The 27696-nt window shown below is 42.0% G+C and overlaps 1 protein-coding gene across 9 annotated transcripts; it reads right to left on the reverse strand.

Moving 5' to 3' along the window:
* LRP2BP (LRP2 binding protein) lies at positions 1-27144 on the reverse strand. 9 transcript variants are annotated; one of them, XM_050947204.1, is made up of 9 exons: positions 27018-27114; positions 26665-26807; positions 20845-20957; positions 16042-16155; positions 9983-10125; positions 9796-9901; positions 8685-8908; positions 4423-4588; positions 1-602 (listed from the first exon to the last, which is right to left on the reverse strand). In XM_050947204.1, the coding sequence occupies exons 2-9, from the start codon at positions 26777-26779 to the stop codon at positions 537-539; spliced, it is 1047 nt and encodes a 348-aa protein (XP_050803161.1). In that variant the 5' UTR covers positions 26780-26807; positions 27018-27114; the 3' UTR covers positions 1-536. The 9 variants fall into 9 exon arrangements, with proteins under 9 accessions (XP_050803161.1, XP_050803160.1, XP_050803164.1 ...); XM_050947203.1 differs by having other exon boundaries at positions 20845-20960; XM_050947207.1 differs by lacking the exon at positions 26665-26807 and having other exon boundaries at positions 20845-20960; positions 27018-27144.
* Between the last annotated feature and the right edge of the window lie 552 nt (positions 27145-27696).

The following is a 27696-nucleotide window of genomic DNA, read 5'->3' on the forward strand; positions in this document are numbered from 1 at the left end:
TACAGAATATTTTATTTAAATGTATTATATGACTTGTAAATAGAATGCATATGAAAAGAGGACACTATTTTTAAGCACAGGTATTTCAGAAATCTCATAACTTTGCTGACTCTGCAGATCTTTAATACTTGTAAGTAAAGGAAATTGACATTAACAATGATTTCTTTTAACAAGTTGATTTTAGCTTGATTTGTATACCATCTAGAGCAGAGTTGAAGTAAGAAACGCAGGTGGATTATGTCAGTAAAGTGCCAAGTTCATGATGATTAAGCTTTCTGTATAATGAAAAAAGGAAGATAATCTGCCTCTACAATGTGTAAGTAAAGTAAGGGTTGTGAACAAAAAATCACTGTCAGCAAAATGTTCTTTGTTCTAATCAACAAAAAACTGCATAATTCTCATGATTTATAGAAAGCTGAAAAAAACAAAGAAATAAGTGGTTATCTATCTAGCTGCTAAGGATAAACACTGCCTACTATGTGAAACACATTATACAGCATTGGAAGCGGCTGGGATTTGTCTAAATGTGAAATGTTCTAAATTCTCCCATGATTAGCTGCCAATTCAAGGTCGGAAGCTACATCAGGATCCAGGAGGCATGCCTTTGAAAACAAACAGAATAGTGAGTTATATTTTACAGCCAAAACTGGAATCTAACCTAGTTTGTACATGTACATGTTTGAAAATGTAACAGACTATATAAACGCCAAATATTATCAAAATTGTTTGAGAATCAGTTTACTAAATCTACTAAAACAAACTTTAACCTTAGCCCTTTTTTCTAACTTAAAAGAACAAAACTGGTATGCCGTATGTAACTAGTACACTCAAGTTGAGGATTGATTCAAGAACCTGGACAAAATCTACTTCTCAAACAACTTTTAGTTAGAAGTAAATCAGTTTGCCAGGCAGAGGTTTCCTGAATCCAGTTCATTTTCCCCTCAGCATTATGATCTGTTCATATAACCTCTGTGATCCCTCTCTTCTCTCCTCTGCAAAACTTAGTGGGCCAAATGTGAACCTGGTTTATCTGTTAAAGCACATATGGTAAAACAGACAGATTGGGGTTTGATATGTTTTCACTTTAAATGGGAGTAACTATACAATTAAATTACAAAATGCCTTCCAACCACAAAGCTAAAAGAAATAAATGATGCTGATCACTGTCCACAGGGGAATACATGGTGCCAAAAACCTGCTATTGGGATACAGGGCCTTTCTCTTCTAGGTCACTGACTCATATCTGCTGTAAGCCACTAATGACTGAAAGTTGTTACTACCTGATGGCTCTTTAATGTGAAATGCGGTGAGGGAATGGATGCCCACCTTTTCATTTGGCACCCTTGTTGGCAATCTGAACAGAGATGGAATGGACTGAATATACAAACAGACTGAAATACTTTTTCACTTGAACAGCTGTGAAACAATCAGGGTCAATGTGAGAAAGCTTGCACTGATCCTGCCCTGATGTACCTATTCTATGGAAAGATGGTGACCATGCTTTAAAACTGCTTGTCCAGCACTTTTCATTACATTTTTTTAAAACTTCGGGGTTTTTTGTTTGGTTGTTTGTTTTAAGTGTAGCTGCTTTTCACAGAAGGAAATAATTGAAAGAATATTACTGCCTGTTCTGCAATCCCATTGACTTCAATGGGATCATCTGAGTAAGGAGCCATACCTGATGTTCATTTTGTTAGTAATTTAAGTTCCGCATAGTTCCCTCTTACTTGGGTTTTACAAAAGTGGACACTGCAGTCCCGTTCTTGGCCTGAAATTTGATTTTGCCCTCTAATGCAATCAGACTCTAAACCAATGGATTGTGTCTTCCTGTGTGTTTGTACAGTGCCTATCTAGAGCACAATCAGGTTCCCTCCTGTGACACTACTGAAATACTAATATAGTCATCTAATGAATAACGTCCACATAATAAATCCATTAAAAACATGTTCTTCACACAAATTCTTTAAAAGGGGCATTTGTTTTCTTTAGGACCTACAGTGTGCTCTCCGTGCAGCAACACTTGGCTAATTAACACTAGCCCCAGAGCTGAGATTACATCAGTGACAACACAGATAAGTAAAAAAGTTGTCATGATCTTCTCAAGTACAGAGAATGCTGGGATTTAAACTAGGGCTGTCGATTAATTGCAGCTAACTCACGCAATTAACTCAAAAAATTAATCGTGATTAATCATAGTTTTAATCGCACTGTTAAACCATAGAATGCTAATTAAAATTTATTACATATTTTGGATGTTTTCTACATTTTCATATGTATTGTATTCTGTGTTGTAATTGAAATCAAAGTATATTATTTTTATTATAAATATTTGCATTGTAAAAATAATAAACAGAAGTAGTAGTATTTTTCAATTCACCTCCTACAAGTACTGTAGTGCATTCTCTTTGTTGTGAACGTGCAACTTACAAATGTAGATTTTGCTGTTACATAACTGCACTCACAAACAAAACAGTGTAAAACTTTGGAGCCTACAAATCCATTCAGTCCTGCTTCTTATTCTGCCAATTGCTAAGACAAACAAGTTTGTTTACACTGACAAGAGATACTGCTGCCTGCTTCTTGTTTACAATGTCACTAGAAAGTGACAACAGGCATTCACATTACACTTTTGTAGCCAGCATTGCAAGGTATTTACATGCCAGATATGCTAAACATTCGTACCCCCCTCCATGCTTCGGCCACCATTCCAGAGGATATGCTTCCATGCTGATGATGCTTGTTAAAAAAATAATGCGTCAATTAAATTTGTGACTGTACTCCTTGGGGGAAGAACTGTATGTCCCCTGCTGTTTTACCCTCATTCTGTCATATATTTCATGTTATAGCAGTCTTGGATGATGACCCAGCACGTGTTGTTCATTTTAAGAACACTTTCACTGCAGATTTGACAAAACACAAAGAAGGTACCTATGTGAGATTTCTAAAAATAGCTACAGCACTCAACCCAATGTTTGAGAATCTGAAGTGCCTTCCAAAATCTGAGAGGGATGAGGTGTGGAGCATGCTTTCAGAAGTCTTAAAAGAGCGACACTCCGATTCGGAAACTACAGAACCCAAACCACCAAAAAAGAAAATCAGCCTTCTGCTGGTGACATCTGACTCAGATAATGAAAATGAACATGCATCCATCTGCACTGCTTTAGATTATCGAGCAGAACCTGTCGTCAGCATGGACACATGTCCCCTGGAATGGTAGTTGAAGCATGAAGGGACATATGAATCTTAACCACATCTGGCACATAAATATCTTGCAACGCTGGCTACCGCAGTGCCATGAGAACACTTGTTTTCACTTTCAGGTTACACTGTAAACAAGAAGCGGGCAGCATTATCTCCTGCAAATGTAAACAAACTTGTTTATCCGAGCGATTGGCAGAACAAGAAGTAAGACTGAGTGGACTTGCAGGCTCTACAATTTTACCTTGTTTTATTTTTGAATGCAGTTTATTTGGTACATAATTTACATTTGTAAAGTATCAGAGGGGTAGCCGTGTTACTCTGTATCCACAAAAACAAAGAGGAGTCTGGTGGCACCTTAAAGACTAACAGATTTATTTGGGCATAAGCTTTTGTGGGTTAAAAAAAAACAACACTTCTTCAGATGCAAAGAAGTGGTTTTTACCCATAAAAGCTTATGCCCAAATAAATCTGTTAGTCTTTAAGGTGCCACTGAACTTCTCTACATTTGTAAGTTCAACTTTCATGATAAAGAGATGGCACAACAGTACTTGTATTAGGTGAATTGAAAAATATTATTTTGGTTTTTTACAGTGCAAATACTTGTAATAAAAAATAAAGTGAGCACTGTACACTTTGTATTCTGTGTTGTAATTGAAATCAATATATTTGAAAATGTAGAAAACTACATTTAAATATTTTGGATTTCTGTTATTGTTTAACAGTGTGATTAAGCATGATTATTTTTTTAATTGCTTGACAACCCTAATTTAAAGGCTTCAAGGTCTGCAAATAAGCAAAGAAATAAGTTCTGCTTTTGAGTTTGAGGCAAGTATAAACAATACTTGCCTCAAATAGTAACAAAATCAGTGCTATTTATCACTTTAACCATCTTGGGAAAATTGTCATGAAAGATTACCAGCCCAGGCACAGGTTCTACTCACCTGCCTTTGTTGTGGTGATTATAATATGAAATTTTACTTGCCTGTCAAAATATGTTACTTGCTTTAGGTGAGTAGACCCTTGAGAGGCTGTTTTGAATAGTATGAGAGGATTTACTTCAGTATTTTTTTTTAAATGTAGAATATTTTTATGTGATAAATGTAGATAGTAAATGTTACTGGAGCATTTAATGAAACCATATAGCAAGTTTAAAAACTTAAATTCAAATTATCACTTATCTTATACTACATAAGTTAATTTGTAGGGCCGCCTCACGCTTACCCTAGAATAATAATTTTTAGCTGAAGCTTGATCTTGTTGTATGCCTAGGCCAAGCTGGAGACATCTAGCCAAGTAGAAAGTAGCCATAGCAACCCCTTTGGCTATGTATACAGGAAGGCAATCGGTTATCTTTGCTAACATATCAATGTTATCATTTTCTGCAATCCTGTTGTAAAATTTACAATATAAGTTTAGAGGTGAGCATTTCAAGCTTTGATAGAAATCAGCTATATGAACCATAAAGAGACAGCATCAAAACACGCGCTTTGTGCCCAACTTCAGTTAAATTGGGAATTCTGTTGATAATGGTATGAACTTAAAGCCTTTCTAGCAAAACAGGTTTTAAATGTACATACAGACTTGAGCAGTGAACATGATTTTCCTGTTTTGAGTAACTTGATTCATATAAGAATTAGTGAGCAAATATACTATCACTTTGGTCATTTTCACCACAACTGCACTAATTATAACAAAAGTTTTCACACAAATTGTGTTCCTACCAAACTGTTAACAGTTTAGTGGAAATTAAAGTAAAACTTGAGCGAATGGCCAAGCTTTACAGTTTTAAAAAAAGTATCATTCCAAATCATTAATGTGGCTTTACCAATCCCTTGTTATCTGAAGAACTAGAGCAACCTCTGAAAACTTCAGGTAAAGAGGACTTTGGATACTTAGGACCATCACCTTCTGGAGTTCCCCCAACAGACATTACTAATCTTTAATGAACTGGAATTCAGTTAGTCATGGTTTTCTAGTACACTCAAAGGGATTTTGAGTTTTCTTTAAGTTAACTTTTTGATTTGATACAGCACTTCTTAAATAGTAGTGCCTGAAATATATATAAATCCTGTCAGTGCATGCATCTGCCTGCTGCCTTCTCAATATCAGCTTTGCTATTACTGGTAAACACCTCTTGAAGGGTCTGGGGAAGAGCGTGCAAGTACGGTCCCCAAACCATGTATGAGAGTGATGTCATGCTAATACATTCACCACTTAAAATATACAACAAAAAAAAATTAGTACTACTTCTGTCTACTCAGCAAGGATTCTGCTTTTTCTTGCACTGTGAAATATTAGCAGTGTCAAACTGTTGCAGGGAAAATACAAAATCCTGAATTCCAGCCTTGGGAGGAAAATGGAGAAGCTTTATTCAGTTTTATTTTAAACTATGAAAGTGCAATAAAGTTAAGCCTATAGACATACCATATGAATCACTATCAGTGAATCTGATTCTGTTTAATCCTCAACAAATGCTTGCCTGCTAACTAAATCACATGCATGCACCTGGAGTAATGTTCTTCCACCTAATGTGATCACCTTTAGCAAATGACAGCTAAAACAAGGAGATATGGCAACTCATTAAAAATTAAACTAGTATCGAGAAAGAATTTGGTTCTTGCAGCTTATATTTAATGTCCTCTGATAAGAAAAACAAGGGAATGTACTTTTGCCCTCCCTTTCAAAATATAATAGCCTACCAATGCAAATAATAGCTAGTAACCTTAATCAGCATGCACAGACAAAGGACTTGGTGACTGGCACAGTCTAGTGAGTGTTTTGTTAAAGGAGATACCATGGTGATGAGCACAGTTTAAAGAAAGCTATATAGAACAGGAAGATAATTCTTCAAGGCTATAGTATACTCATGACCAACCCCAACTCCAAACATAAGGCATGAGCCTGAGGGCAGGTCTACACAACAGCCCAAGTCAATATAACTTACGGCGCTCAGGGGTGTTTAAAAGCTCCCCCCCCCCAAGTAATGCAAGTTTTGTGCTGTCCACATCGGCACTATGTCGGCAGGAGATGCTCTCACCAGAGTGGAGTAATTATGCCAGTGGGAGAGCACTCTCCTGTTGGCATAGCACGTCTTCACCAGATGCGCTACAGTGGCACAGTTGCCTTGGTGCAGCTGTCCCGAAGTAGTGCTGTAGTATAGACTTGCCCTGAGATGTGACTGAAAATAAGTGGATAACACAGAGCTCTCTTTTATGTTGGTGGGAGTGATGTAAGACTGCAAAGGGGAAATTTGTCATGATCTTATTAAATAAATGTCCCAGATTTGTATGGCAATTAGGGCATATTGACTTGGAGGTTACAAAAGTAGTGTATCTGTTCATATAAAGTGCAGCAAATTGGTGTACAGAAGGTACATGGGAAGGCACAGGGACAGGAGCAAAGAAGATGCTGATGCTTGATGTGACAACTATTTGCTCTGCTGGCAGACTTCTGGCCCTAGAACATCTACCGTTCCAGTGAGATGGGATTGCTTTGAGCACAATGACAATATATTTTCCTTCAGAAGTTATTTATGGCTATAACCTATTATGGCTTCTTTGTGAAAAGATGACTACAGCTAACAAGGTGCACCCTTTCATTGTCAGAATAGCCTGCTGGACCGCAGTGGGTAAAGGACAAACTCCAACTGATTGATATGACCAGTGGATGGCTACCATTCTATCTACACTGCATGTGAAAGAATGGGAGCCTAGGCTCAAGACCAGCATGATTTTTGGGGATTCAGTGGTGAATAAAATAGAAGGTTGTTTGGCTAAACATCTCAATTTCTGGACTGTCAGAAGTTGAACCTGAAATCCAAATCTTGAGATACTGCCACTCCTAGTTCTATGTAATTTTCCTTGTCAGCATCCCTTTGTTCTTCACTCCTTAGATGCTTTTCATCATCATCATAAATAGATGCATTTTTTATCACCTGAAGGATGAGTTTTGTATATAGCTTGTAGAGTCACTGTGCCTGTCTGTTTTTCCTTTAGGAACTTAATGATCTGACTGATGGGTTAAATCTGTAATGGTAAGGCTTTGCTAGCAAACGTTACATTTGAGGGGTTTATAATGGGACATTTGGTTATGTAGAAATTGTAAAACTGAGGCCAACATAATTCTCCTCTCCAGTGTGTTCTGGATTTCACACACTGTGTAAACAAAACAGAAATCAGTCAACTTGGCCCTCAGCTCAACCAGAATGTATTCTTGAACCTAAACCATCATGGGAGGGCAAATTCTTCGATTGCACCTTATCCGGTTTGCATAGAGAAGCAAAGTGGTATTTCTGAATTGAAGACACCTTATAATGGTGTACTGTAAAGTACTACCACATGAAATCTTAGAAGTGCCAGATGGATCGGCAGTGGGATCCACAGAAACTCTTAGATTTTCCTGGGGAAAAGGAGACAGTAAAATGCTGCCTATTAAAAAAAAGTGAGGAGATTGAGGGGAAGTGGAATAGATCTGCAGGCTAGTAAAAACAGCAGAATGGTGGATATAGATAACTTAGCCATCCCTAAAGAAACCTGATTGAGGAAGACCAGAAGGCCATGGTGGTGGGGGTCATCTTTCCCTGTTCCCAGAAGAAATCTCTAAAGTATTGGAAATATTGGGATCCACGTGTTGACAAGTAAATGGACAGCTATATGGGCAGTGGTTGGAACTCTGTTAGGGAGAGAGGAGGGCTATTTTAATATTCTGACAGGTTTTTGGCCAGCTGGAAACTGGAAGTGGAGAGCAGTGCTGGATGGAAATAAGAGTCAAACCCTTATCTAAACACTTCAGAAACTGAAAAGAAAGTTCACTTTGGATTTGGAGGGACTTTTTATTCAAGTCATTGATTTGTCTGTCTCTATGTATGATGCCACTTCCAGTTTCTATGTATTTTGGTAAAGATGGAGGATGGCTGCAGGCTATGAGAAATGACGGATTAAATCACAGAGACAGGCCTCTCCTCTTTGTTGTTCTGCTCATCCACTGCATGAAGCTTCGGCAGCACTGAGACAAGATACAGAGTTGATAGAGACTGGATTTTTTTACATTACATCCTATATCATTTACATTATTTTCTACGGGTCGCACACACGGTATTAGCTCCTGTCCCATCCTTTGTGTACCTGAGTTAAAATGTACTCAAATGAACTTGGAGAAATGCTAATACTTTTCAATGTACGCTTGTTTTGATATTTCAATCTCAATTTCTTCTCCAGTGATTATTTCTGCCTCCCCCTGATAAAGGAGGACAGAGTTGAACTGAATAATGGAAGGCTTCATAATCATTAGGGTCTTAATTTTGGCTAAGTTCTGTCATTCACTTTTTAAAGATTAAGTATAGCAGTTAAATCTGATACATTTCTGGTAGGGGAATACATGCTTGATTAGCATGAGTCTGAACTTGATTAGCATGAGTCTGAACTTGATCTAAAAGAATTTTTATCTTTAATTTCTATGATTTTATATCAAGAATTCTAATTCACCTTCTAGCAAATGCAGCAGCTTTTGTGTAAAATTTTCTTTTGTAGTAATACTCCACCAGATGGCCTTGAGCATAGATATTTCCACGTTCTGCTGCTTCCTTCAGGCACTCCAAAGCAGCCTTTGTATTTTGACGTATGCCTTGTCCATAGAGATACATAACACCTAGTATACCCTGTGACTCCAGACTTCCATTGCCACAAGCTTCTGAATGCCAGAAAAATGCCTATAGAACAGGCACAAAGTTCTTGTCATTTTTGAAATATTTACATAACCCTTTGCTTCTAGTAAAAATAAACATTCTCTAATCTAGACTACAGCCTAACTGTCTAGCATACAGTCTGTTTTCTTTAAAGCTCTTTTATCTAGCAGCTGGAGAGAGGTGTCTGCATAATAATAAATTCAGATCCACTCCAGGACTTACATTCATTTCCTTTACTCATGCTCTCCTGTGCCGCGCCACTACATTGGTTGTTTCTTAAACATACTGAGAACCATAAATCTTAATCCCACTTTATAATGCTGATTCTTGAGTTTCAGATCTGATGCTCCCACCTCCTGCTAATTGTTTCAGTAAAAAATCCTGATTACCAATGCAGGGCCGGCTCCAGGCACCAGCTAAGGAAGCAGGTGCTTGGGGTGGCCAATAGAAAGGGGCATCACTCTGTTCCTGATTGGGGTGCCACATTCGGGTCTTGGGCGGCAATTCAGTGGCGGGTCCCTCATTGCCTCTCCTCCTCTTTGATCTGCTGCTGAAGTGCCGCTGAGGAGGAAGAGAGGGAGTGAAGGACCCACCGCCGAATTGCCGCAGAAGACTGAAGCGGACCAATTCAGCTGCCACCGAAGTGCCGCCGATCGGTTTTCCCCCCGCCCCCGCCGCTTGGGTCAGCAAAAAAGCTGAAGCCAACCCTGACCAATGTCAAGGGACTCAAATAAGAAATTTTCTTTCTGTATATATGCCAGTGTGGGGCTAAATGGGTGAAAAAGTCTAGAAATAATAGAGCATATATTGTTATAAATAAGCTACAAAAGTCTCTTTCTGGAATCCTTCACAGATTCAGAATGAATCTGAGCATTGAATCATGATATGGAAAAGGCAGAAACTGGCATTACCTTTTTCAGATCTTTTGGATTTGATGTAGAATAAAACATTCCCAGGGTACTTTGAGCCTTTACACTTGCCTTTGGATTCCCATGGTCTGCAGCAATAATCCACAGCCTAAAAAAATAGGGAGGAAATATCAGTAACATTACAAAATGGTATTTTATAAATCATGGAGAAATTATGAAATTAAATTACCTTTCAGCCTCTTTATCTGAATGCTTAACACCACATCCTTCAAAATAAGATCTGCCAAGATTGTATGCAGCAGCATATTTTAAATGTCTTGCTTTAGGGGAGTTAGAGTTGATGATTATTTTCATGTACTCCACTCCTTTTTCCTTTGAGAGAAACAGATTTTAATCATAATTGCAAAAGGTAAAAAGGACAAACATTAAAATTCCAGGTAAAGTAAGTTACATATTACACACAAAGAACTTTTCAGTTCTAAAACTCTCTAAATGTTAAAAGGTATGGATGTGATCAGTTAAGGTAGTGTAAAGAGTCCTATTCTTACATTTTAAATACTTTCATTTCTAAAAAAAGCAAAAACTAATTTTCATTATGCTTTATTTTTGTGAAGAAGTTGAACTACCTGTCTAAAAATTGATATCATGTGGGATGTCAGTTTGATAAGGATGACACATCATAAATCCTTCGTCTAGCTTTCATTGTACCAACTGTGGACCGTCATTCAAGATCAATTTGCCACCTACACCAGGTTTAACAATACAATTATTTTATGAAAATAAAGACATTCCTTATAAAATGAGAGCGCTGAACAAAACTGGATTTACTCTGTTGTGCCAAGTTTTGTAGCGAACAACACTACACTCTCATGGAGTATTAGGGAAGGTCCTCTCATGGATCGGTAGCTGGTTAAAAGATAGGATACAAAGGGTAGGAATACATTGTCAGTTTTCAGAATGGAGAGAAGTAGTGTCCCCCAGAGGTCTGTACTGGGACCAGTGCTATTCAACATACTCATAAAGAATCTGGAAAAAGGGGTAAAGAGTGAGGTAGCAAAATTTGCAGATGATACAAACTTCTCAAGACAGTTAAGTCCAAAGCAGACTGCAAAGAGCTACAAAGGGATCTCACAAAACTGGGTGACTGGGCAACAAAATGGCAGATGAAATTCAATGTTGATAAATACAAAGTAATGCACATTGGAAAACATAATCCCAATTATACGTATAAACTGCTGGGGTCTAAATTAGCTGTTACCTCTCAAGAAAGAGATCTTGGAGTCATTGTGGATAGTTCTCTGAAAACATCCACTCAATGTGCAGTGACAGTCAAAAAAGCTAACAATGTTGGGAATCATTAAGAAAGGGACAGATAATAAGACATGTTATGCCCACATCTTGAATACTGCATGCAGATGTGGTCACTGCATCTCAAAAAGATATATTGGAATTGGAAAGGGAACAGAAAAGGGCAACAAAAATGATTAGGGGTCTGGAATGACTTCCATATGAGGAGAGATTAATAAAATGGGACTTTTCAGCTTGGAAAAGAGATGACTAAGGGAGGATATGATAAGAGGTCTATAAAATCATGATTTGTGTGGAGAAAGTAAATAAGGAAGTGTTATTTACTCCCTTAATAACACAAGAGCTAGGGATCACCAAATGAAATTAAGAGGCAGCAGGTTTAAAACAAACAAAAGGAAGTTCTTCACACAATGCAGAGTCAACCTGTGGAACTCTTTGCCAGAGGATGTTGTAAAGGCCACAGGGTTCAAAAAAGAACTAGATAAATTCATAGAGGATAGGTCCAGCAATGGCTATAAGCCACGATAGGCAGGGATGGTGTCCCTAGCCTCTCTTTGCCAGAAGCTAGGAATGGGCGACGGGATGGATCGCTAGATGATTACCTGTTCTGTTCATTCCCTCTGTGGCACCTGGTGTTGACCACTTTCGGAAGACAGGATACTGGGCTAGATGGACCTTTGGTCTGACCCAGTATGGCCATTTTTATGTTCTTATGGTCACTCTCCTGAATTCCTTGGCTAGATGTAGTAGGCCCCACTTCTGTTTCACTTTCTAGGCATCAGAGGTTTTGGCCCATCTTTTGCCAGCAAAGAAAGTTACACTCTTAAAATCTGTAATGGCTGCTACATCTGAATACTGTAATATTAATCAATACCTATACACTTCTGTACCTATAGTATATCTAATCAAGCTAAGCATTTATATAAAGATCAGCCCCCAAAATAGGAATTTGCATCAACAATACCATCTTAATAGATACTTGTGGGGCTGGATGGCTTAGGAGACTGGTAACAGGATAATGGAGCTTTTCATATAAGTCATCTATTCAAATGCAAAAATTACTGCTCTCTTATGGAGTTTCATGCCTCTGAAATGAATTTGGTGGTCACAATCCGTATTATAAAATTGAATCTCCACAACTGGTACACTTACTAACTTTCATAAAAGAAGCTGTGCACTGACTAGAGGAGAAGACTGAGCTACTCTTTTACCTCCTCCCCCCGAAGTTGGTGCCTCCAGGAAATGGTTGAGGCACACTGGCAGTATAGTGTATGGAAATTATGCTTCACTGCCCCTCAACCTGAACCTGTGCTGTGGTTTAATGGAGGACTCCCAGAGTTCTTAAACTGGCACATTTCTCATGTGCTAAATTCTCTTACAAACACACTTCTGCATAAGGAAAACAAATAATTATTACAAAATTTAAAATGATTAAAGGACTTGTACTTGCATTAGATTTAGGACAATTTTTAATGTATTAAATGTTCCATTTTTTTAAATAACTTTTCTTTAACATGCTGTTCCTTAAATCACAAAGTACGGTTAATGGAAGTACATGATTTGGTATAAGTATATAATATCAAAACATAACTATAGTGTCCTCAATAACAATCTCTGAGAGCAATGTTGAAAAAAAAATGTCAGGGTACACTGGAAAAGAACAGCTGAATCAGTGCCAACTGTCAGCTGCTGCACAGTACATCATCCTAAGCATTCAGTTAGTGGGCAGTCGAGAAATGCTAGTATTGCAAGGATTTAATAGTAGATACCACATGTAAGTATTAAAAAGGTGTATATAAATAATCCTCTGTTAAAAGGAAGGCCAGCCATTCACTACTCATATTACCAAGTATAAACAGCCAAAGAAAGCCAGCCCTAAGCTTTACTCCAAAGTATATCATAATGGATCTAACTCAGGCAAAACACTAAAAAAACAGAAACCTGAGAAAAAGCAACATAGCTCTAATCTCACTAAACAGTAAAGGTAGTAGAATCCTTTCCTCTCTGTTAATTGGCAGTTTCCTCTACCCTTCTCTCTCAGCACCTCCACTGCCAGCCATATTTTCCCTGCCCTCCCTTCTCATCTCCACCCTTCCCTTCCTCCTCTTTTCATTCTTTTCTTTCCCCGAATCCCTGTGCCATCATGTCTATGCCCCTCAATAACCAATCCCTTTCTTCTCCTACTCCCATGATCCTAGCAACTCATTCCTCCCACTGTCTCCTTTTGCCTCTATACTACACATAAAGCAAAATCAAGCTAAAGTGGAACGAACAGACATTTTCAAACCATCACTCCGGTTGGCTATTCCATTCCTTAATGTTGTTTCCATTTAGATTGTAAACCCCATGGGGCTGTACTTTTATTGTAACTAGTACAACACAATATTGATCCCATTAAGATCCTCCAGGTGCTAATGGATCTGGGCCTTCATATCTTCAAGGACGATATTATAAATGTGCTAAACTAGGAAACTGCAAAGATAACTCTGGAATTAAGTTCTGCAGTGATAATAGCTGCAGAAAAATTGTCAACTTTATATTTAGGTGTTATAAATATATCTGTTGACAATATGAAAGCCATAAATTTAAGCCATCTTTTCTAGCTCATTGAAGGAAAAGAACAAAACAAGAAACATGCATTTTTTAAGTGACAAAGTAAGTAAAGTGGTTGCAATAGCAGTAGGACATATTTGTTTACTTAAATGCCACGAGAATTGACAGTTTTATTCTCATGGAAGAACACTTCTCAGGATTATTATGAAAGGGGATTAAAAAATAAGATGCTTCAATTTTAGTATGAAGCAAATATCAAAATGCAGATGTAGAGAAAAAAGCATTTTCAGTTTCACTTAGCAAAAGTAATATTTATTGTATCTGATACATCTCTAAGATGTGCCTTGTTTGTTGTCAAATTATATCAATAGTCTAATTAATAAACCCAATCATCAGAAAATATAGGATCAGAGATGTAATTCTCTCCCTAATATATTATGGCCTGGTCTACAGTAATAAGGTAAGTCTATCTTAATTACGTAACTTGTCGATGTAGCTTAGATCGACTTAAAGCAATGTCTATATGTTGACAGGAGACCTTCTCCAGTCGACGTAGCTTCTGTCTCTGGGGGAGGTGGAGTTCTGAAGTCAATGGCAGCGTCTTCACTAGATCTGCTAAATCGATGCCTTCTGCATCAAGCCCAGCAGTGTTGATTTAGCTGGTAGTGAAGACAAGCCCTAAGACCCCAATCCTTCATGGGAGTAACTTTATGCCTTTTAGTAGTCTAGCTGAAGTCAATGAGACTATTCATAAGCATAAAGTTACAAGTGTGGCTAAGGATTTGTAGCATCTGGTCCGGAGACTTCAACACTGCAAAGTACTAGGCCAAATCCCACTGTATAAATAAAGCAAATAAGATTCCTTTATATGGCGCCTTAAAGCACATATTAATAGAATACAGGAGAAGACACAGGAGAAAGATGACGATTCAGAGGCTGGACAGGACCATATTTGACACTGAATGGTAAGAATCCAATGGAACTTTTACAGTTTAATGGACCATTTTCTGGTCTATGCCTAAATATCAATTTATAGAAATTGGATTCTCCTTTTATTTTTGTACTTTTTATTTTAAAATGCTGAATCTCTGTATCCAATTTGTGTAGTAATTCCTAATTTCAAACCATAGTTTGTTATAGGACAATACAGTTGAAGAGTTCACAACTACTGAACATAATTCTAGTATCTTATTATTTTTCTCACCCTCATCCACCTTGGACTAGACAGAAAAAAACTTCTAACCAGGTACAAATTCGAATGATGCACTTCAGTCCTGATCCGGCAGCTGGCTTCATTTGAACAAATCCCTTTGCCTATGCAGAGCTCCACTGATGTCAGTAGGGCTTCATGTGCATACTGTGGTCTCTCTGCATGAAGCTAGTTGCAGGATTCAGGGCTTAAAGAACAGACGTTACTTCTCTTGTTGACTTGGTCTTGAATATGAAGTTTAACCAATGAATAAATTAAATAGTAATTTTTACAGTTCTTGTGGTACAACCTTTGAATGAAGCTATTAGAAAGAGGGGAGTCATGAAGAGGACTCTCACCTTTCCACAGCCTACACTGTCTTGTAACACGTTCCCAGAACCACATAAGTGTTAGTGATGTGTTAATGGCACTGTTCTCTGATCAAGAGTATAAAAAGGTCTTGGGACACATCACTGGCAGAGAATTAGCAATGGAGTTATGTTACATTTACTTTATTGCTTTACCTAATATACCGTTTTTGACTGAGAGAAAAATCAAATGTAATCTTTTGGTTGTACAATTTAATAATATTCCTGCCCTCTAGTGCTAGAAGGGAGATTTTCTGTACAATTATTATTATTATTTATCTGTATTCTCACAGTGCCTCAGAGCCCCAGTCATGAACCAGGACCCCACTGTGTTAGGCGCTACAAATACATGTGGTTTGTAAATTCTTCAAATTATGTCTTTTCTGTAACAGATTTTTTTTTTAAAGAAAATTTGTCTTGTGGCTTGAAACCTTAGAAAATGTTTCTTGACTTTTATTTTTACTGGGTTTAATTTCTGTTTAAATGTAACTTGAAAATTACTATATATTATTTGCTTTCAACATAGAGTGAACCCCTTGTGCTTTCCAAACGACGACATAGTTCTTTGCCATTGAGGACAGAGACTAATATATTGAGTTGCAAATGTATTAAAACAATACTGTTCAAGGGAAAATATTTTATGAGGAAATTTTTAACCTGGACCATTACACCAACTCATTAATGGGCCTCTGCCTGAGCACACAAAGCTCTGCCTGCATGGAACAAATTGCAGGATTGGGACCTCACTTTGATAATATGTTGAACTGATTGTTTTAATTTTTTAAGGTCTATTAAATATGGAAAGTTATATAAGGGTCTATCCAGTAAGGTTAGAAGAAAAACTAAATATACAGCTGGATAATGACTTACTGGGTCTTCTTTGGTCCCCAATCCATCATAATACATTACACCCAGCTGATACAGAGCTTGAAAATCCATCTCCTTAATTTTTTCAAATTGTGCAAGTGCTTCGTCATACCACCCCTGAATGAGACAGTGAGCAACGAAGTAGTACATTATAGTGTATATAACAAATCAACTCTTCAGTATAATTTATTTTAAACTAGAGTATTTGCTCAGTGAACATGAGAAAAATCATATAGTAGTAGAAAGGAACAAAAAAGTATTTTTATATGGTTAAAAAAAGTCACTCTGAATACACTTAGTAATTGGGACAGGTAAGGTCAACTTCAGAAAATAATGAATCAGACTTCCAACCAAGTTTTGTTACTGTATATGGGTATATATACACACAAAAAATTAGCATAGCATATGTATCAATTTACCACACTGCACGTCACCCTAAAAATGCCACTATTTGTAATCCAAGGAGCTAGTGCCAAAGCAGAAACAGGAAAAATATGTAAATATTTTCAGATACTCTTATTTCTTCCTAATTAATCTTCCAATTTAACTGTCTATCCTTATTCCACAAAGCACATAAACATACTTAATTTTAAGCATGCGCTTAAATCATATTAATTTTAAAATAATTGATTTCAGTGGGACCTAAGCACATGTTCAAAGTTAAGCAGTTGCTTATGTGCTTTGCTGAATAGAGATAAAAATGCTTTGCTAAATTGGGGCCCACAACTCTCTCACGCCATTACTTCAGTACCACAAATGTGTGAGGGTTTTTTTTATTTTTATTTTTTTTACAGAAAGATGATAAATGAGTGGTAGGAGTCTACACTGTGAAGTTGTTGACAAAACTTTTGTCTTTCATAGGTACTTAAAAAAGCGCCCCCGCTTCTCCCCCAAGACACAAGTTTTGCCGACACAAGTGGCAGTGTGAATGTGGACGAAAACTAATGCCGCTTGCAGGGCTGGAAGTATTTTGTTGGCAAAAATTGTCGACAAAGTACCGACAAAGAGCATTTACACATGCTGACTTCTAGCGACAAAGCTGTGTCGACACAGCCTTGTCGCTAAAAGCTGTGTGGTGTAGACGAGCCCTTTAGTGGAGATAAGGTACTTGTAACGTTTACCTTTTACTGAGAGGTAGCTAGGGGAGTTCCTCACCATACACACTCCTCATGCCTGTAGCTGACCTCCCTTTTTGCCTCCAGTAAACCTGAAGTTCCTAAATTCCACTATTCCACATATTTTCACAGGATAGCTAATGCATGTTACTTATCCAACATTAAAAACACACCTTTGTCAATAAAGAGACAGAAATCTGTTTTTGGTTTTCTTAAGAGTTCACGAGGCAAACTTTACAATATTTGCTACTTCAGTAACTCAGGAAGAAAACTGTTTTTAAATACTAAAAACAATGACAGTAAAATCCAGTTAATTGAGGACTCTGATATCCTGATTTAAAGGTGCCGTTTTTTTTAATTTAAAATAAATTGGAAAAGACAATGAAATAAAATACTACACTTAATAAAAACTATAGTTACTGTATTTCCTCATCTTTTTACATTATTTGGCAACAACAGTTTAGAATTTAACATGTGGTTAAACAGCCTTCAGCGTGCTCAATACCTTTGGCTAATTCTGTCCTAATTAACTATTAGTTATTACCATTAGCCTAAATCAGGTCCCTTGGGAGATGCCTCAAAGCAGCCATCCTAAGTGATTATACCCCTTTTAAAAATAAACAAAAAACAATTGGGAAATAGCAATAGCCTTTTACACCTACCTGGTATATGCCATCAGAAAAACTAGAGCTGCAAGATGCAAGCCTCTTAAACCACACTTTTATAGGTTCAAGGAGCTGGATCAATGGAAAACTGTGCAACAACATACAAAACTATATAGATTTAAAAAACTCTTTAAAACCTTTACTATACTAAACTACACTATAAACCCCAACAACCTATATGCGGGTGGCGGGTATAAAAGACCAGGTCAGGCTAAGTGTCCTCTGACCCAGGCCATGGACCTGCCTGTGTTCTGCCCTGAGGCCCCATCCCTCTTGACCCTAAAGCTGGCAGGAGCTCACTCAGCTCCAGTCGGTGGCCTGGAGCTCAGGGCCACCGGTGGCCCGGGGTAACAATGGGGCCAGCCAATTGCTGGGGCCAGCAACCTGGCCTGGTGCTGGTGCCAGCCCGGTGCTGATGGCTCAGCCTGGTACTGGGTCCGGCCTGGTGCTGTGGAGGCTAGCAACTCGGGCTGGCACTTGGGAGGCTAGGCCCAGAGTCACAAAGATACTAAGGTACTTGAACCTCAGACTTAGGTGCCTGGGTCCTAGTTTCAGCTCCACTGCAATCCACAGAACTCCTGTTGAACGCTGTAGGTGCCTAAGCTCAATTGCTGCCTACGTTTTCAGGGTTCAAGTTCCCTAGGCACCTATGTTTCTGCCTCTGTCCATGCAGTTGGACACCTGTCACTAAAGCCACAGAGTGATTCACAAAGGGGGGGAAGTTCAAGAGAGGCATTTGGCCTCTTAAGTTGTGTGAGGGGTGCAATTTGGTAGGCATGCTGAGGTTACCTACCAGACCAGGTCCCATTCAAAACTGGCCAAAGGAGGAGATGATAGTAGTGTCTACCTTATTACTTTTAGCCCAGTGATTAGAGCAGTCACCTGGAATGTGGGAGACTCAGGTTCAATTCCCTCCCCCTTTCTACCAGAGGTGAAGAAAGGATTTGAACAGGGTTTTCCCACCTCTCAGGCTCAGGCAAGTGCTCTGACCACTGAGATGATGTGGGGTCCCTCAGTCTTTCCTGCTGATGCTGTTGCACTGTGGATAAATAATTAAAGAGTTATTAGAGTAGGGTCTCCCATCTCCCAGGTGTGTGCCCTACACCAGTCTACAGTCATTCTTTCTGGCCCAATGATAACTTAAGTATTTCTCCATAGTAGAACTGGGGGACGGGAGGGGAGGAGGAGAGGAGAGAGTGAAGCCAGTGAGGGCCAGTGGTCAAGGCACCCACCTGGGAGACTCAGGGTCAAATCACTCATCATTTATCCACAGTCTAACAATTTCAACAATTGGGATGGAGGGAACTGCCCCTTCCCAATCAGAATATCCCATAGCTCAGTGGTTAAAACACTCTCTTGAGAAGAGATCCCTGATCAAATCCTAAAAAAAAACCCTCTCCCCAGCAGAGAGGGGGGAATTGAACCTTAGCCTCCCACATCCCAGGTGAGTGCTCTAAGCATTGGGCTAAAAGTAATAAGGTGTGAACCAGCTCCTCTTCCTCCAGCCATTTTTTGTGAAGTGAGGCAGGTGCCTAACTCAGTGGGACCCAAACTTATTCTGCCGTTTGTACAGGGGAACTCCTGGCGGGCCAGGCCAGTTTGTTTACCTGCCGCATCCGCAGGTTCGGCCAATCGCGGCTCCCACTGTCCGCAGTTCACTGCTCCAGGCCAATGGGAGCTGCTAGAAGTGGCAGCCAGTATGTCCCTCGGCCCACGCCGCTTCCAGCAGCTCCCATTGTCCTGGAGCAGCGAACCGCGGCCAGTGGGAGCTGCGATCAGCCGGACCTGCAGATGTGACAAATAAACAAACCAGCCTGGCCCACCAGGGGCTTTCCCTGCATAAGCAGTGGAACAAGTTTGGGAACCACTGACCTAACTCATTCCCACAAGAAACACTTTAGGCGCCTAAACTGCCTGACTCCAGAAGCTGGTTTCCATTCATGGACTGCTAAGCAGAGATAGGTGCTTCCTTATAGCTTGGACTTGGATGCCACTCTCCAAGGCGGGGACTAAGCACACACTCCTCTCACTGGCATCTCGCACTACTTAGTTTAGGTGGCTTCCCACCTAGCATGCTGGTTTTTTGTGGATTGCATTCTAAGGTGCCCATCTCTTCCCCCTTCATTGTACAGGATGCTTAGGTACCTAACTTGACTTTTAAAATCACAGTGTTGCTCCTGTGATTTTTCTAGGTGCCAGGATGCTCAGCATTGCAACACTTAAGTCCCTTTATAATCCCACCTCTGATTGGAAGCAGGCTGCAGGTACAGAGACAGAAACCATCCTCCGCTCTTCAGCTGACCATAGAAAGAGAGGAACTAAGGCGAATGCAGAGCCATATCCCTTTATATAACCTTACACCGGACACTGAGTGTTACAAAATAGCACTCGCATGGCTCTCAATAGGTATAGCTTTAAAAGAGATTTCTGAATTTTGCAGCAGCAAGAGGTGCCAGAGCAGTCAATGACATTACGCAGAGACCACCTCAAAGATGTGAGTATTAGCATGTGTCTAGATATGAAGATCTGGTTAAGACTACACTTCAATACACAACATGGATATCTTAGCTCCAGTTAGCCAAGGAACAGTCTGATATTACACTAGATGGGTCCAATCTTACTCCCACTGAAGTCAGTAAGTGTTTTGCCACTCACTTCAGTGAGTACAGGACTAGCCCCAATAATTCTACTCTCTATGCAGTCAGCAGGACTTCTGGCAATGACTACAGTCAGAAGCACTAAACCCAAATTCTCAAATTTGAGAATATTTGAAATAATAATGTATCTGTAACTTTATCCTTCTCCCTCCCTGCCTCTCTGAGTCTCATTCTTTCTCATGGAATTATGCTTCTCACAGTTGCTCCATAATTCTTGTTTGATTCGGGTTTTTTTATTTTTTACTATTTCACTTTGTATGTATCTTCGTTTGTAACATTTTCTAGTGTTACTTCTTTTTGCATGTGGAAATTGTACTGAAAAGTGTCAGTTTTACAAAATGTTCTAAAAAGTAAATAGTAAAGTACAACCTCTTCAAAGTACAGCTGCCCTTGTAGAAAATATGCCAGAGGATCTCCATCTATGATCCTCTTCGCCAACAGCTCCTCTGCCCTTGCAAACAAAGCGGTATGGCTATAGTTCCCTGCTAAAAACAGATATATATTTGTCTAATCACAACAAACAGAATAATATTGTAAGTACACTATCACACTGAAGTTGTAATAGTTCTCTTTTTAACCCTGACAGACATCATTAGGATGTTCCCTTTTTGTTGTATGCTCCATAGACTCAGCTAAAACAGATCAGTGTTTTATTCTGGAGGAAAAAATCAACAATAAAGATAATTAAATCTTTATGAAACAGTTTATTTTGCCATAAAAATGCTATATGTATTTGTATGATGAAAACCTGATCTCAGTTGGTGGAAAACCAGAATACAAATAACAAATTCCCTTATACAAAGATTATCCACACTGGAAACATTAATTGCTAATGTTTAGAACAGTTTAAGATCTAAGCTAAACAACAGAAAATATCAACGGATTTAAAGATGATGAAAACTCCTTTCAATACTGGCAGCCAAATGAGGGAATATTACTTTAAGCCCCGATCTTGCAATCTGGTGTCTGGGCTCCACACAGGGACAACGGTCCACCTACTTACAATGACTTGCAGGAGCTGGGCTTTACAGGAAGGGGAGACATTGTTTCATATGCTAGGGCAGTGTTTCCCTTGTTTAGGGGAAGTCTCTGGTGGACCAGGCCGGTTTGTTTATCTGTCACGTCCGCAGGTTCGGCCGATCACAGCTCTCACTGGCCATGGTTCGCCGCTCCAGGCCAATGGGAGCTGCTGGAAGCGACGGCTAGTATGTCCCTTGGCCTGCGCCACTTCCCGCAGGCCTCATTGGCCTGGAGCAGTGAACCACAGCCAGTGGGAGCCTCGATTGGCCGGACCAGCGGATGTGGCAGGTAAATAAACCGGCCCAGCCCGCCAGGGGCTTTCCCTGCACAAGCAGCGTCCCAAGTTTGGGAAATACTGCGCTAGGGCATGGACTACCTAAGTGGCTGGCCAGATTTAGAGGCCTAACTCCAGGAGAAAGTCTGCAGCTGGGTAACCCAAGCAAAGGGAAGTGGCCCACTAGCCAGGTGCACCAGGTCAGCTGCATATGTGCCTATGACCCCTTCTCAGCATTTCTTTCCTGGCTAACTTATGTGACTCCCCACTCAGCTGGTTGGCTTTTGAAAATCGCTTCCTTAGGGAACTCTTTCAGTCTATTTTATGGGGTGCCTAGCTCAAGGCTGAAAATTCCACTGGGACACAGCATAGGGGGATAAGTGTTGCAATGCCTAAGTATCACTGAGGATCTGAGCCAAAGTCACTTTGAAAATGAGACTCAAGGGCCAGATTTTCAAAGGTATTTATATGCTTAAACATACAGATATGCACCTAGTGGGCTTTTAAGGGTCTAACAAGTTATGCACTTAAGTCCTATTTAAATCAACAGGAATTAAGTGTCTATCTGCTTGGGCACTTTAGGAAATCACACTAGGTGCCTATCTGTATCTTCATGAGCCTAAATACCTTTGAAAATCTGATCCTCTGGCAATTAAGTTACTTAGCTGCTTTTGAAATTTTTTCCCCAGGTTTGCCACTGACTTGCTATATGACCTCGGGTAAGTCATTTCATTTCTGTGAACTCTATGTCTAATATGGAAGTGATGATAACACCAAGGTTATTTTGAGACTGCACTTAAAAAGCATTTCAAATTTGTCAGGTGAAAAGGGCAATATAAGTGCAAAAATATTTTTATTAATAAAATCTCAGCCACAATACTCTTATTAGTGCCTTTTAGGATTTTTTTCCAACTGAGTGAGATTCTTTTCTGATTATAGTAACATTTTGTGAACAAGCTGAACTTCTAATCAATTACATTTCACTTTACTAATTATAATGGTGAAAGTTCTATTTCTGACTTAACAGAAAATGGAAGAATCAGTAGACTCAGAGGACAGGAAGGGAACAACAAAGAATGAGAGGCAGCAAGAACAATCCAACTAGCAAAGGGAAAAAGAGGAGCTGAGTTAACGTGCTTAAAAATGGGAAGAAGAGGGACCACATCAAACTGGAGCAGGAAAAGAGAGGGGAAAAAAAGAAATATGAAGACCAGACAATGAAAAAATGGCTCTATTCTCCTTGAATATTCTGCCCCATTTATCTATTTCCAGAACCTTCATATTTTCTGCAAACATTTAAAGTAAAAATGGGGAACAAACTCACACCAAGCTAAAAGTCTTCAAGAAATGTCGGGCCTGCTTAAGTTTATTAGATTGGCTGAAAATAATGAGACTTTAAAAAGCAATACACTTTGTGTTCTTTTTATTTTATATATTGGTTCTGATTCTTAAGGCAACACTCAATTCAAGTTACCATGCTTTCCCCTGCAATCATGAGGTCTATACATTTTTTTTCTTTCAAATGAAGGCTGAAACTCTCCACTCCAGACTGAGGCGTTGAGGTAAAAAAAAGAAACAGTAAATTTTGCAGACTGGTAGCACATTTTTAAAAAGGAAAAAGGTAAAAATTAACAAAAACCTAAGAAATTACATTTAAAAACTCTCTTTGAAAAGAACATTATTTATGTTGCCAAGTTAGGAAATGCCAAGTTTATAGCTGTCATGTAATTTGCTGCTTATGTGTATGAATTAAGAGACAGTAGTTAATTACTTAATTACACAATATTTTTTCCAGCAGACCTCACCTCATTGAGTGCATGGGCCAGTGGTGGGCAACCTGTGGCCTACACGCAGCCCATCAGGGTAATTTGCTGGCAGGCTGCATGTGGCCCAAGGGCTGCAGGTTGCCCACCACTGGAATACACACACAAGAAGTACAAGAAAGATTACGCAGGAAACCATAAACTGGCATTTCCTAACTTTTGAGTGCTTGACTTTGCAACCTACATAATGTTTCTTTACTGTCGTGTATTTGTATGTATTATATTAGTCATCACCAAACCGGTGATCGCTATCGACTGGTCAATCCTGGGGACTCTCCCAGTTGAGTGCAATCTACGGCGGTATAGCGGGGCTGCTGCTAAGGTAGGTTCCCTGCCTGCCAGTGTCCCATGCCACTCCCTGAAGCAGCCAGCATGCCCCTGCAGCCCTGGGAAGAAGGGCAGGGGTCTCTGCGTGCAGCTCCTGCCTGCAAGCACTGCCCCCGCAGCTCCCATTGGCTGGGAATGGGGAACTGTGGCCAATGGGAGCTTTGGGGGAGGTGTCTGCAGCGAGGGACAGCATGGAGAGCCACGTGCCCCATGACCCCGCTCTCAGGAGATGCAGAGGCGCATTGGCCCCTTCTGGGAACGGCGTGGGACCAGGGCAGGCAGGAAGCCTGCCTCAGCCTCACTCTGTCACTGCCCAGGAGCTGTCCATGGCAAATGCTGCCCGGCAGGAGGCTGCACCCCAACCCCCAGCCCTGAGCCCCCTCCTGGAGCCAGCACCCCATAACTCCTCCTACACCCCAACCCCTGCTCCAGCCCTGACCCCCCCTCCCAGATCCAGTACCCCACCCCCCTCTTGCACCCAAACACCTTCCGAGATTTTGCACCCATACCCCGCCTGCACCCAAACACCCTCCCAGAGCTTGCATCCATCACCCCCTCCTGCACCCCAACCCCCTGCCCCAGGCTCAGCCCAGAGCCTCCCCCCACACTGTGAACCCCTTGGCCCCAGCCCAGAGCCCGCACCTCCTCCTGAACCCAACCCCCTGCTCCATCCCGGTGGAAGTGAGGGCAGGGGAGAGCGAGCGATGGAGAGAGGGAGGATGGAGTGAGTGAGGCGGGACTTTGGGGAAGGGGCAGGACCTCAGAGAAGGGGTAGGGTAGATCCTGGGTTGCCCTTAAATTCAAAAAGTGATCTTGGGCATAAAAAGGTTGAAGACCACTCTACTATACAGAGAGTGACTTTGTGCTTTAGTGACTATTACCACTGATTTCTGTTTCACTTCAGTCAACATTAATCTGGTCAATGTTAATCTCTATTGACAATAAAAGTCTCATGCTCCTCAACACTGTAGGTGATGAAATCAAGGTTAATCAAGTATCTGAGCCATTTGACACTTTAGTGAAAATGCTACTACACCAACAGGAGAGTTTCTCCCGTCAGTTTAGTTCATCCAAATCCCTCAAACCTGGTCTACCCTACAGAGTTAGGTTGACGTAAGGCAGTTTATGTTGACCTAACTCTATAAACATCTACACTACAATGTTGCTCCTGCCGATATAAGTCACCCACTACACCAACCTAATAACTCCACCTCCACAAGACGTTTAGCGCTTAGGAGGATGTAGTTAAGATAATGCAATGTCTGTGTAGATAGACACTGTTGTTTATATCACCAGTTCCTACCTTTGAACTGTCAGCCCTGCCGCCTTGGGGCTGACTGCTGGACAGGGGTGTAGCTATGGGTGGCTTCGTTCCACTCACTTAGCATCCAGGCCTACCCCCTCAGCCTGGCTCTGCTCTGGCCCCAGCACTAGCCCCATGTAGACCTGGAGGATGCCTCACACATATCCAGCCTGACTGGAGTGGGGAAGGGGGAACAGCAGCGGCACAGCAGAGGGGTGTCTGATGAGCACAGTTCACATGTTGCAGCTGGAGGAGGCTGGCTGGCTGGCCTGTCCAGCACTGGCAATCATCAAAAAATGTAGGCCTGCTGCCTCAGGGAGACGGGCCTGGTGTGGGGCAGTGTAACGGGGTCTGGTGCTGGAAGCCGTGCACACAGGAGAGCAGCGTCTCCTCCCAGAGTTAGGTGCATGCACGTGGCCCTGGGGGACCCTGGCCAGAGTACCCATCACCCCCTGCAAGGCCAGCTGGACTGGAGAGGGTGGTTGGAGGCAGGCCCCCCCCATCCTTCCTGCCTCCCCTCCCCCATCATTGCCCCCACCCGAAGTCGGGGCCCACCCAAATGTCCCATGCTAGCTACGCCACTGCCACTGGAGCCCCACCACTCCAGGGCTGTAGGCTTCAGGAATCATCCCAGGGTGGCGGGGCTCTGGCAGTCAACCAGGCGCCTGGCTGACAGCTCAGGATGTCAGCCCCCCACAATGTCCTATTTAAGTCAGTGCAAACACTCCTGATGAGGATGCACTCCCACTGGCAGGAGGATAGTGTGGACATGAACAGCCAATTTAATTACTGCACTGACTGTAGGTCGACTTAATTTAAGCTGACAATTTTATAGTGTAGACAAGCCACATGAGGTGGCAGCTATGTCCACGGGAGAAGCTGTCCTGTTAACATACTTCTGTCTACAAGGGTACATCCACACTACCCACCGGATTGGTGGGTAGCGATCGATCCCCAACGCGCTCCCCATCGACTCCAGAACTCCATCAGAGCGAAAGGCGGGTGCGGAGTCAACGGGGGAGCCGCGACTGTCGATCCTGCGCCGTGAGGACTGGAGGTAAGTCGAAATAAGATACGTTGACTTCAGCTACGGTATTCTCATAGCTGAAGTTGCGTATCTTATATCGAGCCCCCCCAGTGTAGACCAGCCCCAAGGGAGGGAGGCGGAAGGTCGGTATAACTATGTTGCTATGGAGTGGATTTTAGTTATCCTGATACAGAGCTCTAGTGTAGACCTCGGGTCAGAGCCACTAGCAAGTCACTGGGGGACTGAGGCTCGGACTCCTGGAGTCCTGTCTCCCCGACCTTTGTGCCCAGCTGTGGGATGGATGGACCCTGGTTAACAGGCTGCCACTGAGTGGCGCCTGGGCATCTGCTGGGCGGCCGCGGGGCACTGACTGGAGGAGCAGCTCCCAGCACGAATGGGGGGTGCGGGTCTTTACCTATCTCCGCCCCTTGCTGCTTGTTCAGCTCGGAGTCGCTGAAGGTCCTGGAGATGGTCTGCAGGGCAGGCTCGGAGCTGCGCCTCTGGGGCAGCGCCTCGCTGCTCAGCTTCATCTCGCCCTCAGCAGCTGCGCCGCCTCGCCTGCAACATAAAACGGGCAGCACCGGTAACGCTGCCCCCCTCTCCTGCGGCTCGCTGCGCAGCCTGCAGGGCCGCCCCCTGCACGTCCCGGCACCGCAGTGAAGGTGCCGGGCTGTCCCGCGGCCGAGGACCACGCTGCGCGCTAGGGCCCCTCGGAGCCCGTCTCGGAGTCTGCGCGGTGTCGCGCGCGGCCGCCCATGTGTGACTCACTGTGTCTGCCGCGGGAGCCCATCGCGGCCGCCGCCCGCCCGGCTCCCTCGCGCCTCCCAGTGACTCCGGCCGCTTCCCGTTGCCAGGTAACGATTATTGCCCCGGGTGGCCGCGAATCCTTGCGCCTCGCAGCCGCCGGACGCCCCCGCGCGCCCTCTGGTGGTGCTGAGCTGCCAGCGGCGGGGGCTGCTGGACGGGCTGGAGCCTGGCGTGAGCGCGCCAGTGAGAACCCTCGGGGGGGCCGGACCCCGCCCCCTCGCGGCCCTTCCCCGCGCTCGCCCTAAACCAGGGTTCACACTGGGGGAGAGTGACACACCAGATGCAGCCCACCCGACAGGACGGACAAACAGAGCCCCTGCTGGGGGGAGGGGGGCCCTCTGCCCAGCTGAGAGGAGCAGCACAGACTGCCAGGCAGAGCCCCCCCGCTGGGTCGAGCTGGGGGGCCCCTCCCCAGAAAGGTGCTGGGGGGATTGGCTGGTTGCTGGTGCATGCAGCAGGTCACATGTGGGAGGGAGGCTGTATGGGAGGAATGTTGATGTGATGCACAGCCACACCTTACCTTGTGGGGCCTGATCCGTAGGGAAGGGAAGGGTGGGGAGCCCACCCGAGTGTCAGTGTGTATAAAGAATGGTATTGCATAGCTAAGCAGTAGAAAGTTAAATTTTATGTGTTAAAAAGT

The sequence above is a fragment of the Gopherus flavomarginatus genome, chromosome 3 (genome assembly GCF_025201925.1).
Source record: "Gopherus flavomarginatus isolate rGopFla2 chromosome 3, rGopFla2.mat.asm, whole genome shotgun sequence".
Lineage (NCBI taxonomy): Eukaryota > Metazoa > Chordata > Testudines > Testudinidae > Gopherus > Gopherus flavomarginatus.

Excerpts from the sequence above, each read along its gene's own strand:
- LRP2BP (XM_050947203.1), bottom strand. The coding sequence starts at position 26,779 with ATGAAGCTGAGCAGCGAGGCGCTGCCCCAGAGGCGCAGCTCCGAGCCT. Across the intron at positions 16,156-20,844 it reads GGCAGCTGTACTTTGAAGAG|GGGTGGTATGACGAAGCACT; the intron begins GTTGTACTTTAC and ends TGTCTCATTCAG. Across the intron at positions 9,902-9,982 it reads TCAGATAAAGAGGCTGAAAG|GCTGTGGATTATTGCTGCAG; the intron begins GTAATTTAATTT and ends CTATTTTTTTAG.